Source organism: Lepidothrix coronata, unplaced genomic scaffold (genome assembly GCF_001604755.1).
Source record: "Lepidothrix coronata isolate B3197 unplaced genomic scaffold, Lepidothrix_coronata-1.0 Scaffold2, whole genome shotgun sequence".
Classification (NCBI taxonomy): Eukaryota; Metazoa; Chordata; class Aves; order Passeriformes; family Pipridae; genus Lepidothrix; species Lepidothrix coronata.
Genome location: NW_016690182.1, coordinates 11172564 through 11192872, shown reverse-complemented (window position 1 = coordinate 11192872; position 20309 = coordinate 11172564). Strand labels below are relative to the sequence as shown.

Here is a 20309-nt window from a genome sequence, read left to right as displayed (position 1 = left end):
TTGAGTTCTGTAGTATTATGTTTTCATTCAAAAAGATCAAGAGTATGGACAATTTGCAAGGAAAATGGCATAACTCTGACCCTGGCCAACTGCAATCCCTATCCCCCCATTGTTTCACATTCAAGAGAACTTTGTATTTCTCTCTGAGTTTCAACCCTGAGCCATAATTTTTTATGTTTCCAACTTCAGGTCTGACAGCATTTCAGCATTTGAATTTTTTTCCTCTGGAAATACGTATTAAATGGTCCAATATAAAATGACCAACAGTCCTCAGAGCCAAAAGTCATTTTCAACAGTAGATATAAAACTTCTAAAAATACTAAACCAATAAATGATGTAAATGCATATTTTTCTTACACTGCAGTTTCAGCAGAGATTCTGGAGGTGATCTCAGTGGAAAGACAAAAAGGAGAGGGGAGGGCTGTGTTTCAGTTTAGCTTCACTTCAGTGACTCCTGGTTCTCATTTAACACAAAATCTCTTTCAGTGCTGCTCAGTTTCTTTCATGTCCATCAGCTCTTCCCCAGTCTAAGTAAAAACAGTTTTGTAGGTTGTCGTAAAAGAGATTAAATCACCCCAGCAAATAGTTTGGGCACTTTCCCTTCAGCTCCTCCACTTTGTCCTGAGACCCCACTGGTTTGGGGCTCTGTTCTTTTTACTCTGCAGTAAATGAACCAGTGAATTCAAACACACATCTGCCATCACAGTGACAATATCCAAAAATTACTATGTATTTTTTAACTTAAGGAGCAGAAATTCACTTTAAATGAGCTGTTCTGATTTCCAGATCATAGTCACAGAATTTCAGCCTTAAATCCCAGCAGTTTGTAACACGCCTTGCCTGGGCTCACCTGCCTTACAGTGAGGCAAAATTCAGGTTTTGAGGACTTTTTGAGAAAGCAAAGCCATCACTTTCTCTGGTTGCTTGTGCCACAGTCCTCAGTTATGAGATTACTTTGCTTGAAGTTCTGGTCCTTTCTGTGTGTGTGTTAAAGGGGCTTTAGCAAACAAACCTTGATCCAATGAAGTTATTTCAGCACTGACAGTTATCCTATTAAGTTCTTTTCTGGATGCACTGCTGTTTCTCCAGCCTAACTCCCACCTGAAGCTCTTCTCTACATCCCCCAAGTTCTCCAGCACTGTTTACAATTTAAATACTAGAATTAATAACAACACACTGCAGAACCCAAACTGAAAGCCCCCTGGCCCCAGCAGGGCACAGGGCTATTTTTATATTATTGTTAAATTTCTCCTACATTACACAGCATTTGCTGGGAGGTTCTGCTGAGTCATTTACACCCATCATTTTTAGAGCCCTTGCAGAGTCCCTCCCTGCCTGGGCACTGTGTCCCTGCTGCAGTCAGACCCTGTTTTGCCTGTCCAGGAACACATTTGGCTGCAGCAGCATCAGCAGGTTCCTTGGAATGGCCAGTGCTCCCCATTCCCACTGTATTCCTGTGCACAGTGGCCCTGCCCCTGCCAGTGCTCATTAGGCCATAATCACTTTGTCAGTGGCAAATGTCCTCAGTGGTAGTGCAATATTTATGTTACATTATTGATAAGAATATTAAAGACATTACACTTTTCCACAGAAATGCTGCCTTTCCAAGTGTATTTGCTATTGTTGGCTCCTGTGTGAGGGCTCAGAGCTGATCCAAACCCATTTTACACACATTCTGCTCATAATACTCTGATCATTTGCTGTGTTAGAGCACAGCTAGCACCTAAAATACATATTACACCTGTAAAAATACTTTAATGAACATTAATTTTGAGGAATGATATAAAATTCATCTAATGATCTAATCCATAATACATCCATAATACAATGCTGACTGCCAAAAGGACTGGAATTCCCTGCAAACCTTTTCTTTTCCATTCCCTGCCTGGGGTTACCAAAGGTAACCTGTCTATAAGTAACTCTCACAAATTCTGCTTATCAAATAAAAACTAGGAACTGAGTCTGGTCAAAAAAGAGCAAATAAACACTTGGGAAATATGTAACTTATGATGATGGGACTCAGAAAAATCGGAAACATAATTACTAATATTTATTTCTACTGAGTCTATTAAATTTTGAACAAGGTGAGAAAATGACTGGATCCCACTAAAGCTAAATTCCATAGGCTGAGCTCAGGTGTGAAGCTAAGGAGGGAACAAAATATTGCTAGAAGTATTGCAGACAAGACAGGATGTGAAATTAGACAAGAACAACTTGCTAAAAGTTAGAGTAAGATTTGAAAGCATTTTAAGAACAGAACAAGCTTTTTCCTAAAAAGTCCCACATGTTTCAAGAGAAGTTCACAGGAAACAAAGTCACTGAGCTTGTGCTAAAACCAGAACTGTATAAAGACAAAATGTGTCCTAGAAGTGAATTATAAACTGAACTACTACAGCACTTGTATATGCTATTCAAATGAATATTAGTGAATTAAAAAAAAAGGCCTTTTTCATTTTATTTAAGATGTACCTTTCTTCTTTTGACCAACTTTAATATTAATCCTGCTAATCTGCCACTGAAATGGCCATGTGTGATGGAACAAACTGGTGCCCAGACTGAGAGACAGTATTTTCAGCCAGATAAAAGCCAGTAATGCCTTTAAAAACCCGAGTATATTCTGTTCTTTTCCTGAACCGTCCAAGTGCTCTTTTTCATTATGCGAATACTTACAGGATTGCTGCTGAAAAGCAGAGCTCCCCCAATCCTGCCCAGCTGACACGAGGCATCCGTGTGTTTTCTCCCTGCCTTTGATGAACAGGGAGCAGCCAGCGCAGCCATCTGGTCAGGGAGGCAGAATTGTGTAAAAATGAGATATGCGTGTGTAAATAAAAGATTGATGAATGAAGCCCTGAAAGCTGAGATGAAAGTGAAGCAGAACAGACAGGTAAATCATTCTGATACTTATGTTAGCGCTGAAATTATGTTCCTCTACTTTCCTTTTTTTTTTTTTTTTTCCTGCTGACAGCAGTGCAGGTGACAAAAAATACTTTCAATTTGGCTGCTGACACAAGTGCTGGAGGTGAGCAAAGTGTTTGAGTTCTACTGCTGAGGAAGCAGCCCTAGTCAGGAGAAGTTTTGCTGCTTCATTTTTAATTACTCGGTTCTTTACTTATGAAGCTCCAACCTCAACGCTGCTCCAGAGCCAAAATTGCCAAAATTGAAGCTGAGTTTAGAAAGACATGGCAGTTCTAAGCCTCCTCACTTTAACTCAGACACAAAGGACTAAATATATCTTCTGGAGTTTTCAGCGGTACCTTAAAGCTTGATTCCTTCCCCCACATGTCTCTGCATTTCCTGGTGTGAAAGGACGTTTAAATAAAATACTAATTTTAGCCAAAATAAAATTGAAATAAAACCCAAGCCACTCTTTACGGGCAAGCTTCACCTTGGAGCCCCTTAGACTGGAAATACAATTAAGATCTGTTTTTTTCATATGAAAATTAAATTACATAATATCTAATGAACAGCTAGCTTAGAACCTCAAGAACCCTACTGGAGGAAACTCCTATTTCAGGAGAAGATACACTAAAAGTCACTTCATCATGTAACTCAGTGTTCCCTTTCAGTACAAGTACTCTGTGACATTTTAGCAATGAACAAAAAAGGGTGATGATATGCAAAAAAACCCACTGCAACTCATTTTTCACATGAATAATCATGGCCTGGTATTACAGAAAGCTTGCTGAGTACATCTAGAACTACAGCACTGTAAGGAGAAATAAATGCTAATTCATTTAACATCTGAAATACCTGAAATACCCAATGTTTATTTGTTGATGCACTGGGCATTATATGAATTCAAAGCCAGCAGCAGCCTCAGTTCACTAATCTTTTGCACAACTTCCATGAAACACCCATTTTGTACATCAGCAGGATCAGTCTTATTTCTTAATTTATTAAGTATCTTATACAGTGCTTGATATTTACTGTAAATTATATAACCATGCAAATCAACATGTTCAAGAAATTTGGCCTTTTTGATTGACATTTTCATATTCTGTGGCTATTGGTTCCCTTAGAATTTAGGATAAAAGGCATCTTTTAAAGAATGACCTAAGCCAAATCAGTCCACCCACAGCTTCAAAGATGTAGAGTCTGAAAATGAAGGTATTTGGGACTTCAGAGCTGCAAAGTGAGAGAATTCAGTCCTTCTGGCTCAAAAAACACAGTTAGATCCACCCTTGGATGCAAAAGGTTTCCCCCACTGACTGTCTGCAGCAGCACATCTGCAACTCAGCAGCTCTGAGTCAATTAGAGAAGCGAGAATACATAAAATGTTTATCACCTTGTTTGATAGAATAGTTTTAGGGGTAATTTCAAAGGCAGGCACAGGCATTTGACACCAGCCTCTTCTCAGGCATCTAATTCTAAATCAGAACTTTGAGGGAAAAATCTTGTCTTTTATGTTTTTTACATATTAGGAAGGAAGAGAAGGCCTCTTATTAGTAACTTTCTTGGTGCATAGGGCTGCTCACTCCAGGCCTTGGCACTGGGGAGAATTGGGGATGAGTTGTAATCACTATTTTTATTTTGAATTGTTGGGAAGGAGGCAACAAAAATAACCCCCCTTGGAAGTTTACTAATGACCTGATGCCATGGGATGGTGACGAGCAGCTGTCACTGTCCCACTCATGACAGATTGCACAGGGCTGGGGATGGATCCAGCAATGCTGGGAATGCAGGATCACCAGGGAAAAATGACATCCACCACAGCAAACATAAATCTCCCACATTCTGAGAACAACCTGTGTCCTCAGGAGGAACTGGTGAAGTTTTGAAATACCAAATCCTCTGTGCTTAAGAGTTCATTCACATCTATGACAGGGAAAGAAATACCATCACGACAAATACAGTTGGATATATTTAAACAAGCTAAAATATCAAACCCTTTTCACACTTGAGAGCAAATATTCCAGTTTCCATCTAGGCATTAACATCTGTGGTAATGGAAAGCTGTTGAATAAAACACACAGCCTTCTTGACAGAGAAATGCTGGGGGTTCACCACACAAAATACTACAGAAATCAAAGGTATAGAGGAACTTCTCTCTAATTTGAGCTAGAAGGATTAAATGGGAATAGTGCTTTAAACTGGGCTCTACCATTTGGTCCATAGGGAAATCAATTAACTTCTTCAATTTGTTTTTGTAGTTATAAAGCAGAGATAGAATCAGTCATCGTATCAAAACAAAAATCAGAAGAGTGTTAAAGGGGGCTAAGAAGCATAATTACCATGAATCCCATGGAAAGAGAAGGGAATAGTCTCCTGAACTTCCTGAGAAAAGGCGAAATTAAGCAGTGGTAATGTGCAAGTTACATTATTTAACATAACACCATGAAGTTTAGTGGACATTAGTGAGAGAGACACAGTCACTGCCTTGGAGAACTGAACACAAGTCAAATGAAGAGGCAGGTGACACCCAAAGGGACAAGGGCAGGTGGCTGTAGAACAGCTCAGTTACCTTGGGAGGGCAGGAATGCAGCACAGCAGTAATTTTAATTTTTTTTCCTTGTTAGTGCAGTAAGAGCCACATCTAGTTTAGTTGGCATCTTGAATTCAGATGCATAAATACACTAAAAAAAATGTAGTAATCTTCTAAGTCAGTTTTATGAGGTATTCAAAGTTTGGGATAATGTATGAAAGGACAATGAAAAAGGGACAAACTGGGTCAAGCTGGTGTAGTAAATGGTAAAAAGAATGAACAAAAACACCCAGAGCTCACAGGAGGGGGGGCTGGAAGCTGCACAAAGCTTACTAAAGGTGAGTAGCTCCCAGTGCTGAGAGGAGAAGAGCAAGGCAAGACCTCCAGTCACTGTTCTGGCATTAACAAACCCTTCAAAGAGACTGTGTCCAAAGAGATCAAAAATCCTGCCACAGCCAAACCTCACATCTGTGGTTCCAGCCATGCTTGGGAATCAAAGGGGATGGGTGGAAAAGAATAGATTTGGGTAAACAGAATTCCCCTTCAGTCGTATTAAATTCCAGTCGATGGCAGGATCTCCAAGACACTGGTTCTTAATTCCATGTTTGGTGTCCCTCAGTCTCTCAGTCTGAGATCTCTTCATCCTCCTAAAGTCATCCTTGCAGCCTGGCCTAGGGCTGGGAGATTTCCAAGAAGGATGTAGGTACAGGGCAAGGAAAGAGCAAAGCAAAGGTGACCGGAGGAAAAATGAACATATGGGGCTAAGGGACACTGGGAAGTCTGTGCCTAGAGCAGGCCTGGGCAGGAACAGGCTCGTGGGATTTATTAACCCAGCCTGGTGCTGTGGGAAGGCAGTGCCCAGAACCAGCACAGCTCAGCACCCCCTGTGCTTCCTCCCAGTGCTCAAGCACACAAAAGCAGAAGTGGATGAGTAGAGGAGCCTCCTCTTCCCTTCCTGGGATTTCTCTCCCCTCTGAGTCAAAGAAAATAAAAACCCCCCAAACAGTCAGAACAACCAAGTTGTAGAAAAACTGAACACTGTCATCTGATACCACACAACAGCCTCAGATAAATGTGTTTGGATGATTTGGAGCAATTGCTTTCAAAACAGAACGTGGTGTTGAAAAGGAGGCTGTACAAACATGCTTTACATTGAAAGGCTTTGTGAAATTATATAAACTGTAAAAACTGAGAAATTTGGCCTCTGTTCGCTTTCCTTCCTCTCCTCAGGGTTGTTATTGCCTCATTATACAGTCGTTTGTACAATGTTTTGGCAGACATTTACTGTTGCATAAATTAAAATCCCAGAATCTAGTCATGCCTACAGGTCTTTTATGAAAATACCAGCAACATTTTTATTTGAATGTCAAAGTTTGTCAACCATTAAACTGATTGATTTTTCATTATGCTATTCAATAGAAGCAGCAATCTCCAGCCTGTATGCAACATCACCCAGAGAAAAAGATGCATCTTGGAAAAATCCTTCCTTGCTTATTCTTTAAAATAGTCTCTTCACAAAGGAACTGGGTTTCAAGGCTGGCTTCAGACATTTATTGATATACCAGCAACAGATAGGATGTTGTATTTCCATGCTGTGAAACAGAATGAATTCATCTGTGGCAACCCAAAAATCCCAATACTACTAGAAAAACCTTTCCAAGTGGCTTTATAAGAAAAATACCAATTGGTGTGAGGAAGAACAGGTTTAAGCCCCCCAGTGTGAAGCCTCCAGAGCATCCAGAACTCCAACCAGACCCTGCACTGTACATCAGGATCCAACAGAGACACCAGTCAAGTCCAGAGAACAATTTTCTTACCTTGTTTAATGTCTGCAAAATCTCCAAGGATGGCAGCCACTGAAGTGCCCAGATGGAACTCAAAACTTACCTCACAGCCCTCTAAAACACCACAAAATTCCCAAGTTTACATCCAGAGCTGCATTTAGTTGTCCCCGTGCAAGATGAGCTGGTTCATCACTTCATCTGCTGCAGAAAATACTGCAGGAAATGCTGCAGGAAATGCTGCAGAAAATACTGCTGGAAATACTGCTGGAAATACTGCTGGAAATACTGCTGGAGATACTGCTGGAAATACTGCTGCTAACACTGATGCTGAAAATCCAGGCTGGATGTTGGGGGGTCACAACAGCCCCTCTCACTTGGCAGTGCCCATCCATGGTCAGAGAAAACCTAATTCATCAACTGCAGAGCTTGGAGCACCAACTATTTCATCACCTCTCTCCAGATTTGACTCCCACCACCCAGCACCCTCCATGTGCCCACAAAGGAGGGAACCAGCAGGATTTACATTTGTTTTCTTTACCTTCTATTACTTTCCACTTATTACTCAAGTATTACCCTTGGCCTGGCACCATTAAACCTCCTTGATGGTATCTGACTCAAAGATTAAAGAGTGCAGAGCACACCATAAAAAGATTCATTTAATTGAACTGGGACGTGCTACTAAGTTCAGAACTTGAGGCCTACAAATATGCATAATTCCAGCTGTAAAAAGGTAAATTAAGAACATACACAATCTGGTCACTGTATATATACTGTATTTAGAAGTTCAGGACAGCAGGGAAATACTATCAGAAACAGTCATGCTTATTGAGTTTTGGGACAGGTATCCAACTCATTGATTTTTTTTAAAATTGTCCAACAAAAGCCCATTTATACAAGTAATATATTACAACTGCTTAGAGGAATGCCATGAAGAAAGAAACCCATGGAATTCATTGTCCCTACTGAAGACATTATATGGAATACAAAATTCAGCAGTTATTTTGCATTTTATAACCACAAATAAAGCACATGTTCATACGTGTGGTAAGAAACTGAAAGGTGAAGTGCTGCCTAATTACTTCATTTATAAGCAGTACCACAGAATAAAACTGGATAAGGTTCTGCTTACTTAAATTCAGTGTTCCAAATCCCAATTACCTTCAAGGAGGACAATATTACAAACTTCAGATTGGAGTTTTCTGAGATTCTTGCTTAATTTAGCCTATTTATTTTTTCTTTCTCAAAGGAAATGAATTAAGGCTTGACTGAAAAAATTGTAATAATTAAACCCCCTCACGTTTAGTACATGCAGCAGCATTTTTCAGATTCACTGGACCATGGATAACAAAACTGAAAGCTAATGTCAGGTTAGAGGAACTTTATTTTTAATTTAATAGCACAGTCAAAAGCACTTTACTACAAAAAGTTATGACTTTCATTATGTCTATAAATAGGCAACTTACTGAATTATCCCACAGAATGTTAATGACATTAGCATTAAATCCTAATTAAACAATGAAGCGATATGCATTACAATCTGTCACCAAATATGCATAATCAGAAAAAGATTTCAAAATATAAGTATAATTTTATGTTATTTTTATTAAGCTGTAAACAAAGAGTTTGTGTTGATTGGCGAAACCTTATTTGAGAAACAGGGAAAATGTCAGAGAGGGAAAAAGGGACTTGAATAACAAAGCATCTGCTATCCCAGTCACGTTATAATAGCTATATTTGATTTTTTCCTCTGAAAATCACTGGCACCTCTACTCAAGTAAGTATCATTAACACTGTTCATCTTCTTTCCCAGATACATTTACTTTTATGGACTCTCAAAAGGCTTGAGAAAATACCTGTCACCATTTTACATCTTTTTACTACGACAGTAAAGGGAAATGACTCAACCAAGTTCACTGAGGAAACCAGTCCCAGAACCAAAACATTTCCATTTCTCTGGAGTCCCAACTTGATCCATCACCCACTGCTGGTGTTATGCCTCATGGGAGTCCTGCTCTGTTGTTGTTTTTCATAAAAGCCTCCTTTTCTGCCTTAAAAATGCCTGATGTGATTTTGAATAAGGTGTGTCCGTTGTTATGTATTATTTCTGCACTCAAATATGGAGCAGGAAAACACCTCGTGACTTAGCTAATGAGTTGCTGTAAGAACCCCACAGTGGATTCTCTCTGAATAATCTATAGTCTAACAATGAGTCACTGAAGGTACTTAGCAAGGGCTTACACAAATTTTTGCACAGGAGAAAAGGCTGAATTCACTGGATAATTTATTTCCCACAAAAGGACTCAGCCATGACTTGCAGTGACTTTCACGCTACGGGAAAGTTCCCAGAGCAGGAAGTGTTTGGTTCCATCGGGCTGACAGCTGCTCTCTCATCATGATTAAATGGTTTTCCCTTGGGTGAGCTCCAGAAATATGCTCGGGTTTGAGATTCAGAATTCCACATTGGCCATTATGCACAGAGGCTAAAACAGCCCAGGAGTGTTTGGGTTGGGGATCTTTTAAATTTTTGGGGTTGAAGAGAAGACTCTTGCATCCTTTCCCAGACTCAAGTTCCCAGTGATTAAAAAGTGGTTCCTCACTCTGGATATTCAGCTCAGGTACAACAGACCAGCTCACCAGCAACCACCAAACTGGTTTTATGGCTTGTGAAGGGGTCCTGAGGTGCCAAGGAGCTGCAGTCTAGCACAGCGTTACCCAGGTGTTTTATCCTTACCAACCTCACAGCTCCAGGATCCAGACAACAATCACTTCCAACACAGCAAGCATTTCTCAGTCCAGCTTCATGCTTAGACCAAAAAAAAAAAAAGAATGAGAGCTCATGAAAACAGGCTCCCTGAAGTTGGAGCAGCAAAAAAGCACCTATGAAAGCCAAAGCCACATTTGTTTGACACCAGTGGTGATTGTTGTCATGCAGTAACACCTCAGAAGAGAAACCTCCTTGTCTGAAAGGACAGATGGGTGTGTCCATAGGCTTTGGCACAGCCCAGACTACACAGAATGCAGGAACAGCACTAAAGCCTTCTCCAGAGACCCAAATATACTATGAATTATGGGGCAGCACTTCAGAAGGAAGTATGAGATCCTGAAAACCTGTATCTAAAAATGTGGGTATCCTGAGATTTCCTAAACTGTTTAGTCAAATACACCTGGGTCTGATCTCCACTCAGGCAGGCACCTTCCATCTCTTTTGTCAATGTATGCAAGCAGTGTAAAATATATTGCCTGTTGGAATTGTGACAGGAAGAGTATTTTCCATTAAAGTCCCCTCTGATCAGAACTCCCATGCAGGCAACAACTGCATCTTCCTGATACTTCACTGTCAACTTTGTAAATCTCAGATGTCACTGAGATTTACAACATTCCTGCTGGGCTCCCCAGCCAGATTTGGAAGAACCACTCACTCTTACAAACAGGAACTGGCAGCCTGTAAATAAACATAATGGTGGAATTGTTAATAAGCTCTATTTCCACCAAGAGTAATTCTGTTGCTGGAGATGAGGCTGACAACATGAATTCCACATGGCTGACCATCTCCTACCACTCATCTCTACATCCCAAACTATCCTTCTACAGGACCTCTGCATCACATTAACTAAGTTCTTCAAATCATACACCTAAGTTAAGACTTCCATCTGATTATTGAAGCAATCTTAGTCTTAAACTGGGTTGCAATAAATGAATGTTTTATAGCAGTGTCACAAACTTCCAGTGTCACAACTACTTCTACATCTTACCAAAAATACCTGGCATTAGTACTTATCCAGGGCATTCAAATGCCCTGCCATCACAATTCTCCCACATATTTTTGACAGTTTTGTAAAGGAGGTAATTCTAACTTTTGGACATTCTATAGTGGTTGATTTCTGCAAAAGTTTAAATGCCAAACTTTCACGAGTTAATGATTTTGTCATAAGATATAAACACACACACACAAAATTAATTAATACCCTTTCAGAAAAATTGTTAGGAATGGTACATGCACACAGATCATCTAAGTTCTGTGATGTGATCTCAGCAAACTGCTCCCCTCATCAAAAAAATAGCAACTGCATTAATGGCAGTCGCAAAATCCTCAGGAAAAATAAGAAAGGACACAAACAGCAGACAAGCCACCAGAATCTGCAGAGATTATGAACAATTAATGGCTAAAGAGAACACTCATTATGGCAGAAAAACCAGGGGAGATCTCTGGAGAAGTTTAGAGTAGTTCCAAACATGGAAAATTTTACATAAAAGAGGATGAGTTGCTACTGATATAAAATTGTCAGATAAGTAAAACCCAAAGGTGTACTGCAGAGGATTATATAAAATATCTACAGCAGTAACTGACTGAGCAACAACATACACAATCCAGAATGGATAAACAAACCTACAGAGAAACAGTAACACTCTTATTTGTACTGCCGAGGTATTGAAACATGTTTGAGTGCTGAGGAAATGAATTTTACCCTTTCTCCAGAAGAGGTTATGGATTGTAAGTGACCCAGTCTCTTATTGTGTGAAAGCAGCACATTAATACTTCTGACTTGTCATTAATCAATACATTACTGGCAAATTATTCTTGAAATTAAGCTGTTGCAACTCACATTGCTGATGCAAAAAGATTTGGAGGGGACAGAGAGGAGCCTAAAATACAATGAGGTCTGAAGCCAAAGCAGCCACACAACCCCCTGAGTGTGGAAAGGGAATTGGTCCCAGCTATGTAAGGAGAAATGTTAGGGGAACTTTGACAAGACTCAGTCTATGGAAAATACAGAACACAATGTAGAAGATAAACCTCTGAAAATTCCCCAAATCCTCTTCAGAGCACTCCAGTTAAACAGCACACGCTCCATCACATTCCCACACGGGGGCTGACAGTGCCTGGATGTTTCTGAATCAGCAACTCCAACACGAAGGTATTTTTTCCAGGGGTCAATTTTCCCATTGATGCAAGGAGGATTTACACATGCAAGTCCTATTAACATTAAGAGGAGTTACCCACATAAATCCCCCTGCAATGAGAGGAGAAAGGACCCCATAGTCTGCAAGGATCTAAGTTCTAGTGATTACCTGTCAAATGGCCCTGAGCATCATCATCACCACAAAAAGCAGACGAAGCAGCTTCATGGCTGAAAACCCTTCCAAAGGAGCAGTAACTACCTGAGTCCTACAGATAAGGTAACACAACAGCAGAGGGGAAAATGGCACAAAATGGGCTGTTTGATTATTAAGGGTTAATCCAATTAACCAACTTAAAAAGAAAGTACTCATTAAGGAAGGAATTCAAACATATCAAAGCACTCCTTAGAAAAAAAAGGTGTGAATATTGTATGAGCTCCAAGGTGCTTGAAGGATAATACAGCTACTTGTTTAAAAATTCAATTAACCTTATCTTTCTTTAACTTGATTTATTAATAATCCTACAGATAAATTGCCAGTTTTTAAAAAGTCATGTTATCTTTTGAATACATCGTGTATGACAAGCCTTAAAAACGACTTCAAATCAGCCTAACCCTGACTTTGTGTGCTTAAAGAAAGAACAAAATGCAGTTCAGAGCATGATTTCTGTAAAATACAACAGTCTTATCTACTGCTACTGTGAGTGAGCTATTGGGTACTCAAGTACCATAGGAAAAACATTTGATGTTTCCATTCACCCCATGAGAGAGACATGAAAACAGTTTTTAAGCAATCAATGTAGTGTAAAGTCACAGCCCACAACTTGTAGATCATTCCATCAGATCTGAAATCAAATCTGCAAGTATTTCAAATTTGGCATCACGTGGACACTAAGCACCAAGACAGAACTTTATGTAAATTTGCTGACTTGGATAAACATGCTGTCACACCTGTGAACTTCAGTCTTACTGCAGATCCTGAAGGCAGACAACAGAATCACCTGGAAATCCCAGCTAACAGAAGAACTGCTTTTCTTTGAAAACAAATCAAAAGGAAACACAGAACAATGCACTTGCAAGCAAACCTTTAATTTTCATCAAACAACTTCCTTGTAAACACAGAAGATGAGAAATCCTATGATCCCTATTTTTGAGAGACAAACAGGGACTAGTCCTGCACTTAGTTCTTTTACAGATCTGTGGATGTTAACTACAATCACCAGACACTCATGCTTTCCAATACACATAGGAATTGCAGCTAAATGAAGAGGCAGCCTGTTGATTACTAGATATAAATAACTGCTCAATCACAAGCATCCAAAGGTTACTGTTATTTAATACTGGAAACATTTCAGCCGCGGATTTTCTGAGGACTTTGGGATTCAGGTACATACACACAGAGCTATCCTGTAAACAAAGGATGCAAACACGAACAACCCAGGTTCTGAACTAAACTGGACAGGGCAGATGATGCAGGACAAAGTGAAGGTAACAGTTATGCTGTAAAAAAATAAATAAATAACCTTTCTGGCCTGGAGCCACTTTCAAGGCAGGCACGGGCACCAGGGAACTGTACAGACCTGGCTGTGGCACGTCCAGGCAGTGCTGAATAGTCATCACTCCATGGCATTTTTTATTTACCTACAGTATTTAAGCACTGCTGGAACTGTATCTCGTTCAGGTAGAAGTTTAAACCCCCCCAACTCATCAAAACTCACTGATCTACTGGGTGCACATTTTAAGGTAAATCTTTAAGTACATGATAAATACTTTTTATCATCTGAATATCTGATTTCAAGCATTGCTCAGAAGAAGTGCAAGTTTAATATGGTCATTTACAAGAGCTTTCTCATTTTATATTTTTCTCATACAAACTAGGTTTATAAATACTTCAATACATTTTACTGTATAAATGCTTCATGATTTATCATTACAAAATGCATAGTTTACAGCTACCACACTAATTTTAATCCTATTATTTGAGATCAACACAAACCTTTGGAATTTTCTGCTGAAACTTCTCTCCACCACCACAAAATCCCTCAACTGATGATCATCTAAATTTCTCAGAGCCCATATTTCAAAACATTAACTACTGGCTTACTAAAGACCCAAACACTGCAACAAATCCAGGGAAACCAACACAGGTATGCTCCATTTAAGATGTGGAATTTTGTTGGGAAATCTGGCACTGGGTTTAAATTGTGCTATTTTCCTGACTACAGTAAATTAATTCACTACTGAAAATGTGTGATCTATTAGATCTTATTAAAAAAAACCCTGAATATAAAATTGTTCCATGTGAGGAGCATCTTTTGGATTATATTTGCTTCTAAATTATGGCATTGGTTTCAAAACCATACAAGAAAGCCACTCCAGAACTGTCACTATTATTGTCTTCCAGTTCCAGTCACAAGAGCACTGAAGGACAGGTTGTGAGCCTCACCCTCACTTGTTTAATCAGCACAGATCCAAGGATTCTTAGCAGAAGATCATCTCACTGATAAGAAACTTGCACTTTTTTCCTTTTGCTTAGTGTTGACTTGTTGCCTGTTTAGAAGATGGAGGATTCCTTTAAAAAATGTAAGACAAAACCAAATTCTCTGGATAAATCCTATTTTAGCACTTTAAATTCAAATTTGTTCTGGATTTTTTGTTCAGCTACAAACCCTGCTGGATCTGGTGGACCTATGAATGTCTCATATCAGTGAAACTACTTGACAAAGATGATTCAAGCTGAAGGGAAGTAAGGCCATAGCAAATACCAGGGCTCTGGGGGTTTTAAACCTCTTTTTCTTACTCTTACTCCCTTATGTTCTGGTTTGGGTCAATCTCCTCTTCTACTAAGAGAACACTGTTCACTCATTCATTCATTCACTCACTCATTCATTCATTCATTCATTCTTCCTTTGTAACAGCAGCAGCTCCTCCATCACTGCTCCCCTCAGCTGAGGGTTCAGGTTTTGTCTCTGCTGGATTACTCAATCCAGACTCTTCTGGCTCAATCTCATCCTCATCATAAATAATATCTTCTGGATTGGGTGGTGGTGGGCAGAATTCCTCTGTTGGAAACATTTCCTTGAAAATGGTCTCAGCCTATTCAGAAAAAAAAAAAAAAAGAAGGTAAACTTTCCCTTGAAATGAAATACCTTGAGGCAACAGAGGCAATACTGTACAGATATTCAAGATTAACCTCCATCCTTTCAAATCAATAGTGATTTAATACTTTGACAGTATTGTAAACACATGGGAAATCCATTCCTTCTTGCAGTCCTCGAGAAAGAAAAAGTAATTTATCTTTTTACATTGTTCTACTGGGGAAGTCACAGCATGGGATTTTGGGAAAAGTGCTGGTCATTCCACCTGTATTGAGAATGAGGAAGGGGATTTTTTGCAAGCAAAATGATCTTTTTACCTATAAAAGTATCTCACGCTGCAGTCAAATGCAGAGCATGGGAAAGATCTTCCCTCTTTCCAGAGAGAGGGATCCATTTCACAGCACAAGCAAACCCAAGAAACTGCATATATGTACAATCCACATCATATCTGTACAGCTTTCCTTCTTAAATTTAAACATTGCAAAAAAATTTCCATTTCTGTTTTTCTGAACAGCTCAAACATGGCTCAACTGACAACTATTCTCACCCAGTGGAGAGAAAGCAGACAAATATTTCCTAGGCAGTTCTCAACAATTATTCAGTGCAATCAGTCAATGAATATCCACTCCAAAACTGCTCAAACAATTAGGAAGTTGAACAAGGAAAGAAATTCTTAGTATGTTATGCAGGACATCACGACACTGATTATAACTGAACGATTTAATGGCAGGGAGTGCTTTCAAGTCTACCAAGTTTTTAAGTTAACTGTATCCAGCTGAAGTAATACAGAATAAACAAGAATAAATACTTTAATATTTGTAAATAATTAAGGTAGCAAATAGTTCCCTCAATATTTAGTAGCAAAGTGTATCAGCTGAAAAGTGTGTGTACAATCGAATTCAGCATTAAGACACAAGCATGTAATGAACTTGTATACTCTAATTTGATAACTGAAGTTGAATAAAACTAAGTTTTGTTCCTGTTTTGTGGACAAGCTGTGTGGGCTTTCATAGCAACTTTTACAGGGACCACTACTAACCTGGAAATACAATAATAACTCTGAAATCCTCCCAGATATAGAAAACAAACATAAATAGGTTAAAGGACAAATATTGGCCTGACAGTTTTAGTGCATCCTCTCATGAACATGAAGATGCCTCAGAAATCTGAGATACTTCAGAGAACACATTACTTTAGAACATAATAATTCATGTCAGGTTGCAGCAGTGAAAAGCAGAAAACTGGAAGCCAGATGCTTTCCTGGATCCACACATACAGGATTTGAAGGAATCCTAGCTGGCATTTTCATTTCATTTAGCCTGTCCTCAGGGCAAGGAAATGCAAATATCAACATTAATTCAGTATCACACTCAAAATTTAACAGTAAATTATAATACAACAAGAATGGAGTAATTTGTATACTGAGGTGTAGATGGACAGTTGCCCAGGAAGAGTTGTGATGTCTTGCCTTCTAAATAATGTACCATCAATGCAACAAATAGAAGTCAGTAATGTTAATGGTAATGAACAAATAAATCATTGCAAGTATCATTTAAACACTAATCCCAAAATTATATGGGGAAATTAGATTCAATTTTCCCAGCTATCTCCAAGACTAATACACACAGTGGGGTTTTGTTTATTTTTTAGAGTGCTCTGATCCATGAGTTTGTAAATGTTTCCTGTTTGGAGACTCCCATCCCGCTGCCAGGAAGAGGACAGTGTTTTGGGGGTGGAAGGCACACCAGCTTCCAGCTATTTCCCTCCTCCACTTGTCTAGAAGGTCCCTGGCACGGTGTATTCCAACTGGGACTTCTGCTGCATCTTCACCCTACTCTTCACTCTTCTCACATATGACTTTGAATTATAAACAGGTTCACACTAAAATGTTTGTCACTTCAAGTAGGGACCATTTGTTTCAAAACTTAAATCAGGTTCAAGAAAACACAGCCTCTCTCTCTGTCTGAAAGGCAGTGATCCAGGCTCTGGATGGTTCCTCCTCTGAGATCTGCCTGGATCTCTCACTGATGGTCACCAGACTGAACACAGAGAATGAACTGCAGCACCAAGAACATTTAAACAGGGCTTGATCTACACCACCATTACCCATTGGGAAGAAAAAGGGCTCTTCAGGGAAGACAAAGCTGAATGCTACAAAAGGTGGCTATCAGAATTAAAAACAGGCTAAGTGTATTTTAAACAGCTTTTAATTTGCACTGTTTTAAACAACAGTTTAAAAACATCTAATTTAGAAAGAAATTCACTTACAATTTAAAACTGCTACCATAAAAATTGTCTTGCACTATTTTTTGTCTTTACAGTTCTTTATCCCTCTGGGAAGCAAATTTTTGCCTTGTAAAGCAAAATGAAGGGTACTATTCGCCCTTAATGACACTGTTCTGACCCTGCAGTTCAGCCTATGTCAGCCTTTCCACTTCAAAATCTTATTTTTAAGAGGTTTATGACTTAGTCATAAAAAAATCCAGCAACTGGTTAGAAGATGGCATACACATTGTCTGAGCATGGCCATTAAAAAAACAGCTTTAAAAATGACTGGTGCCAGTTAATCCTCCAAAGATGTAAAGTGTTCTCTTGTCTCTGAAGGCCCCTGACACCACAGGCACTGCTGGGGTTGATCTGACTAAGAATTTGCACCTTCCTTATGGAGGTAGATCTCTGAAGGGAAGGGGGGGCATTCTGTAGTTCTCTTTTGTTGAACAGGTTCTAATTCAGGTATTTGCATGATCTTGTTGTCTTCTGCTCAGTTGTGGTGGGGAAGGCACAGTGAGAGGTGCCACAGAAGGTTCTTTCTGAGGATCTGGTGTTCCTGCACACTGTGCCACACAGAAGGTGCTGTCTCACCAGCTCTGATCTCCCCAGTTTTGTTTAGAAGGCTTTCACTCCTCATTTTCCACTTCAAAGTACCAGGGGTTTGTCTCATCTGGAGCACTGCTGGGTTCTCAGTTCAGGGCTCCAGTTATCAGGGACCAGATCTGCAGCCACCCAAACACTGAGAACTAAAACTCAGAACTGTGATCTGGTGTCAAATACTATCCCTAAGTCACAAATAGAACAACATTCCTCTCAATTCCTTCAGAGATACAACTACACCATCATTTTTAAATACAGTGAAATGAAGGCAAAGAGAAGGTAAACTGAGGCAGGAATTAACCTATCACATTAGTAATTATGCTGGGTTTTTCCCCAATAGGTTTGTGACTATGTCCTGTAAGTATTAAACTTCTTTGATGATCCTTCCAATTTGAACTAGGATTGTGTGACTCTTGACCTGTACTGGACCCTCTCTCTAACCTTTCAGGTGAAAGACAGTGGATATTTCCCTATCTTTCCAGCTACCTGGTTGTATAATTTTGGGGAGTTATCATCTATATTTCTGCATAAAGCAGAATAACCCAGACTTAAGTCTTGAAAATGAAAGTTCTGCAACCAAAAAACTGATGTGCCCAACCTGTTTGACAGCACAGTCATTTCCTAAAGCAGAGTCTGGCCCAGAACAGACATAAACGTTTGGGGGTAAGCCAGAATAGGAATTTTTCTCAACTCCTGAAGAATCTCTCATGTTGAAGTAGACTGCCCAGAGGACTCTAGGTTTCTCCAGTTCTTCATTTTCAGTCTCTGAAAAGAAAAAAAGTGTTTGCAGTAATCAGCATTCTTGTGTGATGAGGTAAATATGTAATCTAGCATACTAAAAGTCAAATTTTTAACATGGAATTACTGTAATAAAGGACTTTTTTCTTTAAAAAGACAATTATCTTACTTTCCACTTTTTTCTGAGATTCTCTTTCATCATACTTTTTCTTTCCTTTCCAACCATGAGTATGTAAATTCTACTTACTCTGTACCCACTATGCCACACCAGAACCAGTGATCACCTACAAGCCTCCTCCCGAGGAGCTTGGTCTAAATTTAACACCTTTCCACTTCACATTATCTGCTTTACTGTGGATAAACTCCAAGAGCACAGGATGGGCTGAACAGGCCCTCCCTGGGCAGTGCCAACTTGAAGGCATTGCATTCCCTATGCAAAGATATTTTTGATGTTTAATTTTTCCTCCCCTCCCACTTAATAGTTTAGCTCTGTATAGGAACTCTTCCCCCTTGTGTGCATTAAGACTGAGAGTGACCAAGACAACCTAAGGAGATTAAATGATGCTCATGGTTTAAATAAAAAATCCACAAATAATACATCACCCTCAAATTAATTGAAGAACAGAAAGAATTCTGATAAAGAACTACCAAACCCCAGATATTCTGTATTTGAAATGTGTGACACGCAGTATGGAGAATCTCTGAATTGTGGAAGTGCAGCTAAATGAAAATAAATGACTAATTTGTATTTATCTACAGTTACTGAGCTGCAGTACTCATCATGAATACAAAATTATCCTGAATTACATCTTCCTTGTTCATAATCTGTACCTTCCTGCAGTTACTCTGCACATTCCTATAATCCCTCTGCACACAGGCAGAAAAGCCTCTGGGAAGATGAAGGTCACTTCTGAACAGACCAGAATGCAATGGAGGAATACACAACACAGACTCTTAGCTTAATAGATACTATTTGTTTGGCATATTTGCTGTCCTCTTTTTGGTATTTTACCTCCTCTAAAATAAATGAAGCTTGTAAAAGACCTTGTGAGATTTACTTCTTTCCAAGAAACAAACTTCTAGATAACAACAGCATTCAAAACAGTATTTTAAAGCAGTTGAATTAGAAAAAAAAGAGATAAATCTATGCTATTCCTTCAGTATCTTTTTATAACTGTCAAATAGTTAAAAAAAATAGGTGCTACCCATACTGAACAGTTTGAAATATAAATTAAATTCATCAGCCTGTGAAAGTCTGAGCCTTAATACAGGGCAAGATGCTCTTTAATATATTTAAAAGTTCACATTGCTCATAAAAGTTACTTCTTCCTCATTTAGGCAGGAAAATGAATGGAGTCCTCTTCTCCAGGTGACTTTGCCTCTTTGACCTGCCATGGCCCAGTGCTCACTTTATCTGGTGATTCATTTTCAATAACTCCAACAGTATTTGTTCTGACATTTTAATTAAAATACGACCACTACCTCATCCTGATGATAA

At 39.2% G+C, this 20309-nt stretch overlaps 1 protein-coding gene across 2 annotated transcripts in view; it reads right to left on the bottom strand.

Moving 5' to 3' along the window:
* Positions 1-12264: 12264 nt before the first annotated feature.
* The window catches only part of CHM (CHM, Rab escort protein 1), a 51758-nt gene continuing 43713 nt past the window's right edge, over positions 12265-20309 (bottom strand). Inside the window, exons 14-16 of one of the 2 annotated variants that reach the window (XM_017818602.1) lie at positions 18672-18838; positions 15024-15200; positions 12265-12366 (exon numbers count right to left, since the gene is read on the bottom strand). In XM_017818602.1, the coding sequence (XP_017674091.1) occupies positions 12280-12366; positions 15024-15200; positions 18672-18838 (431 nt within the window). In that variant the 3' untranslated portion in view covers positions 12265-12279. Of the gene's footprint in view, positions 12367-13172; positions 15201-18671; positions 18839-20309 lie in introns of those variants that run through there. The other variant, XM_017818594.1, reaches the window with a different exon arrangement.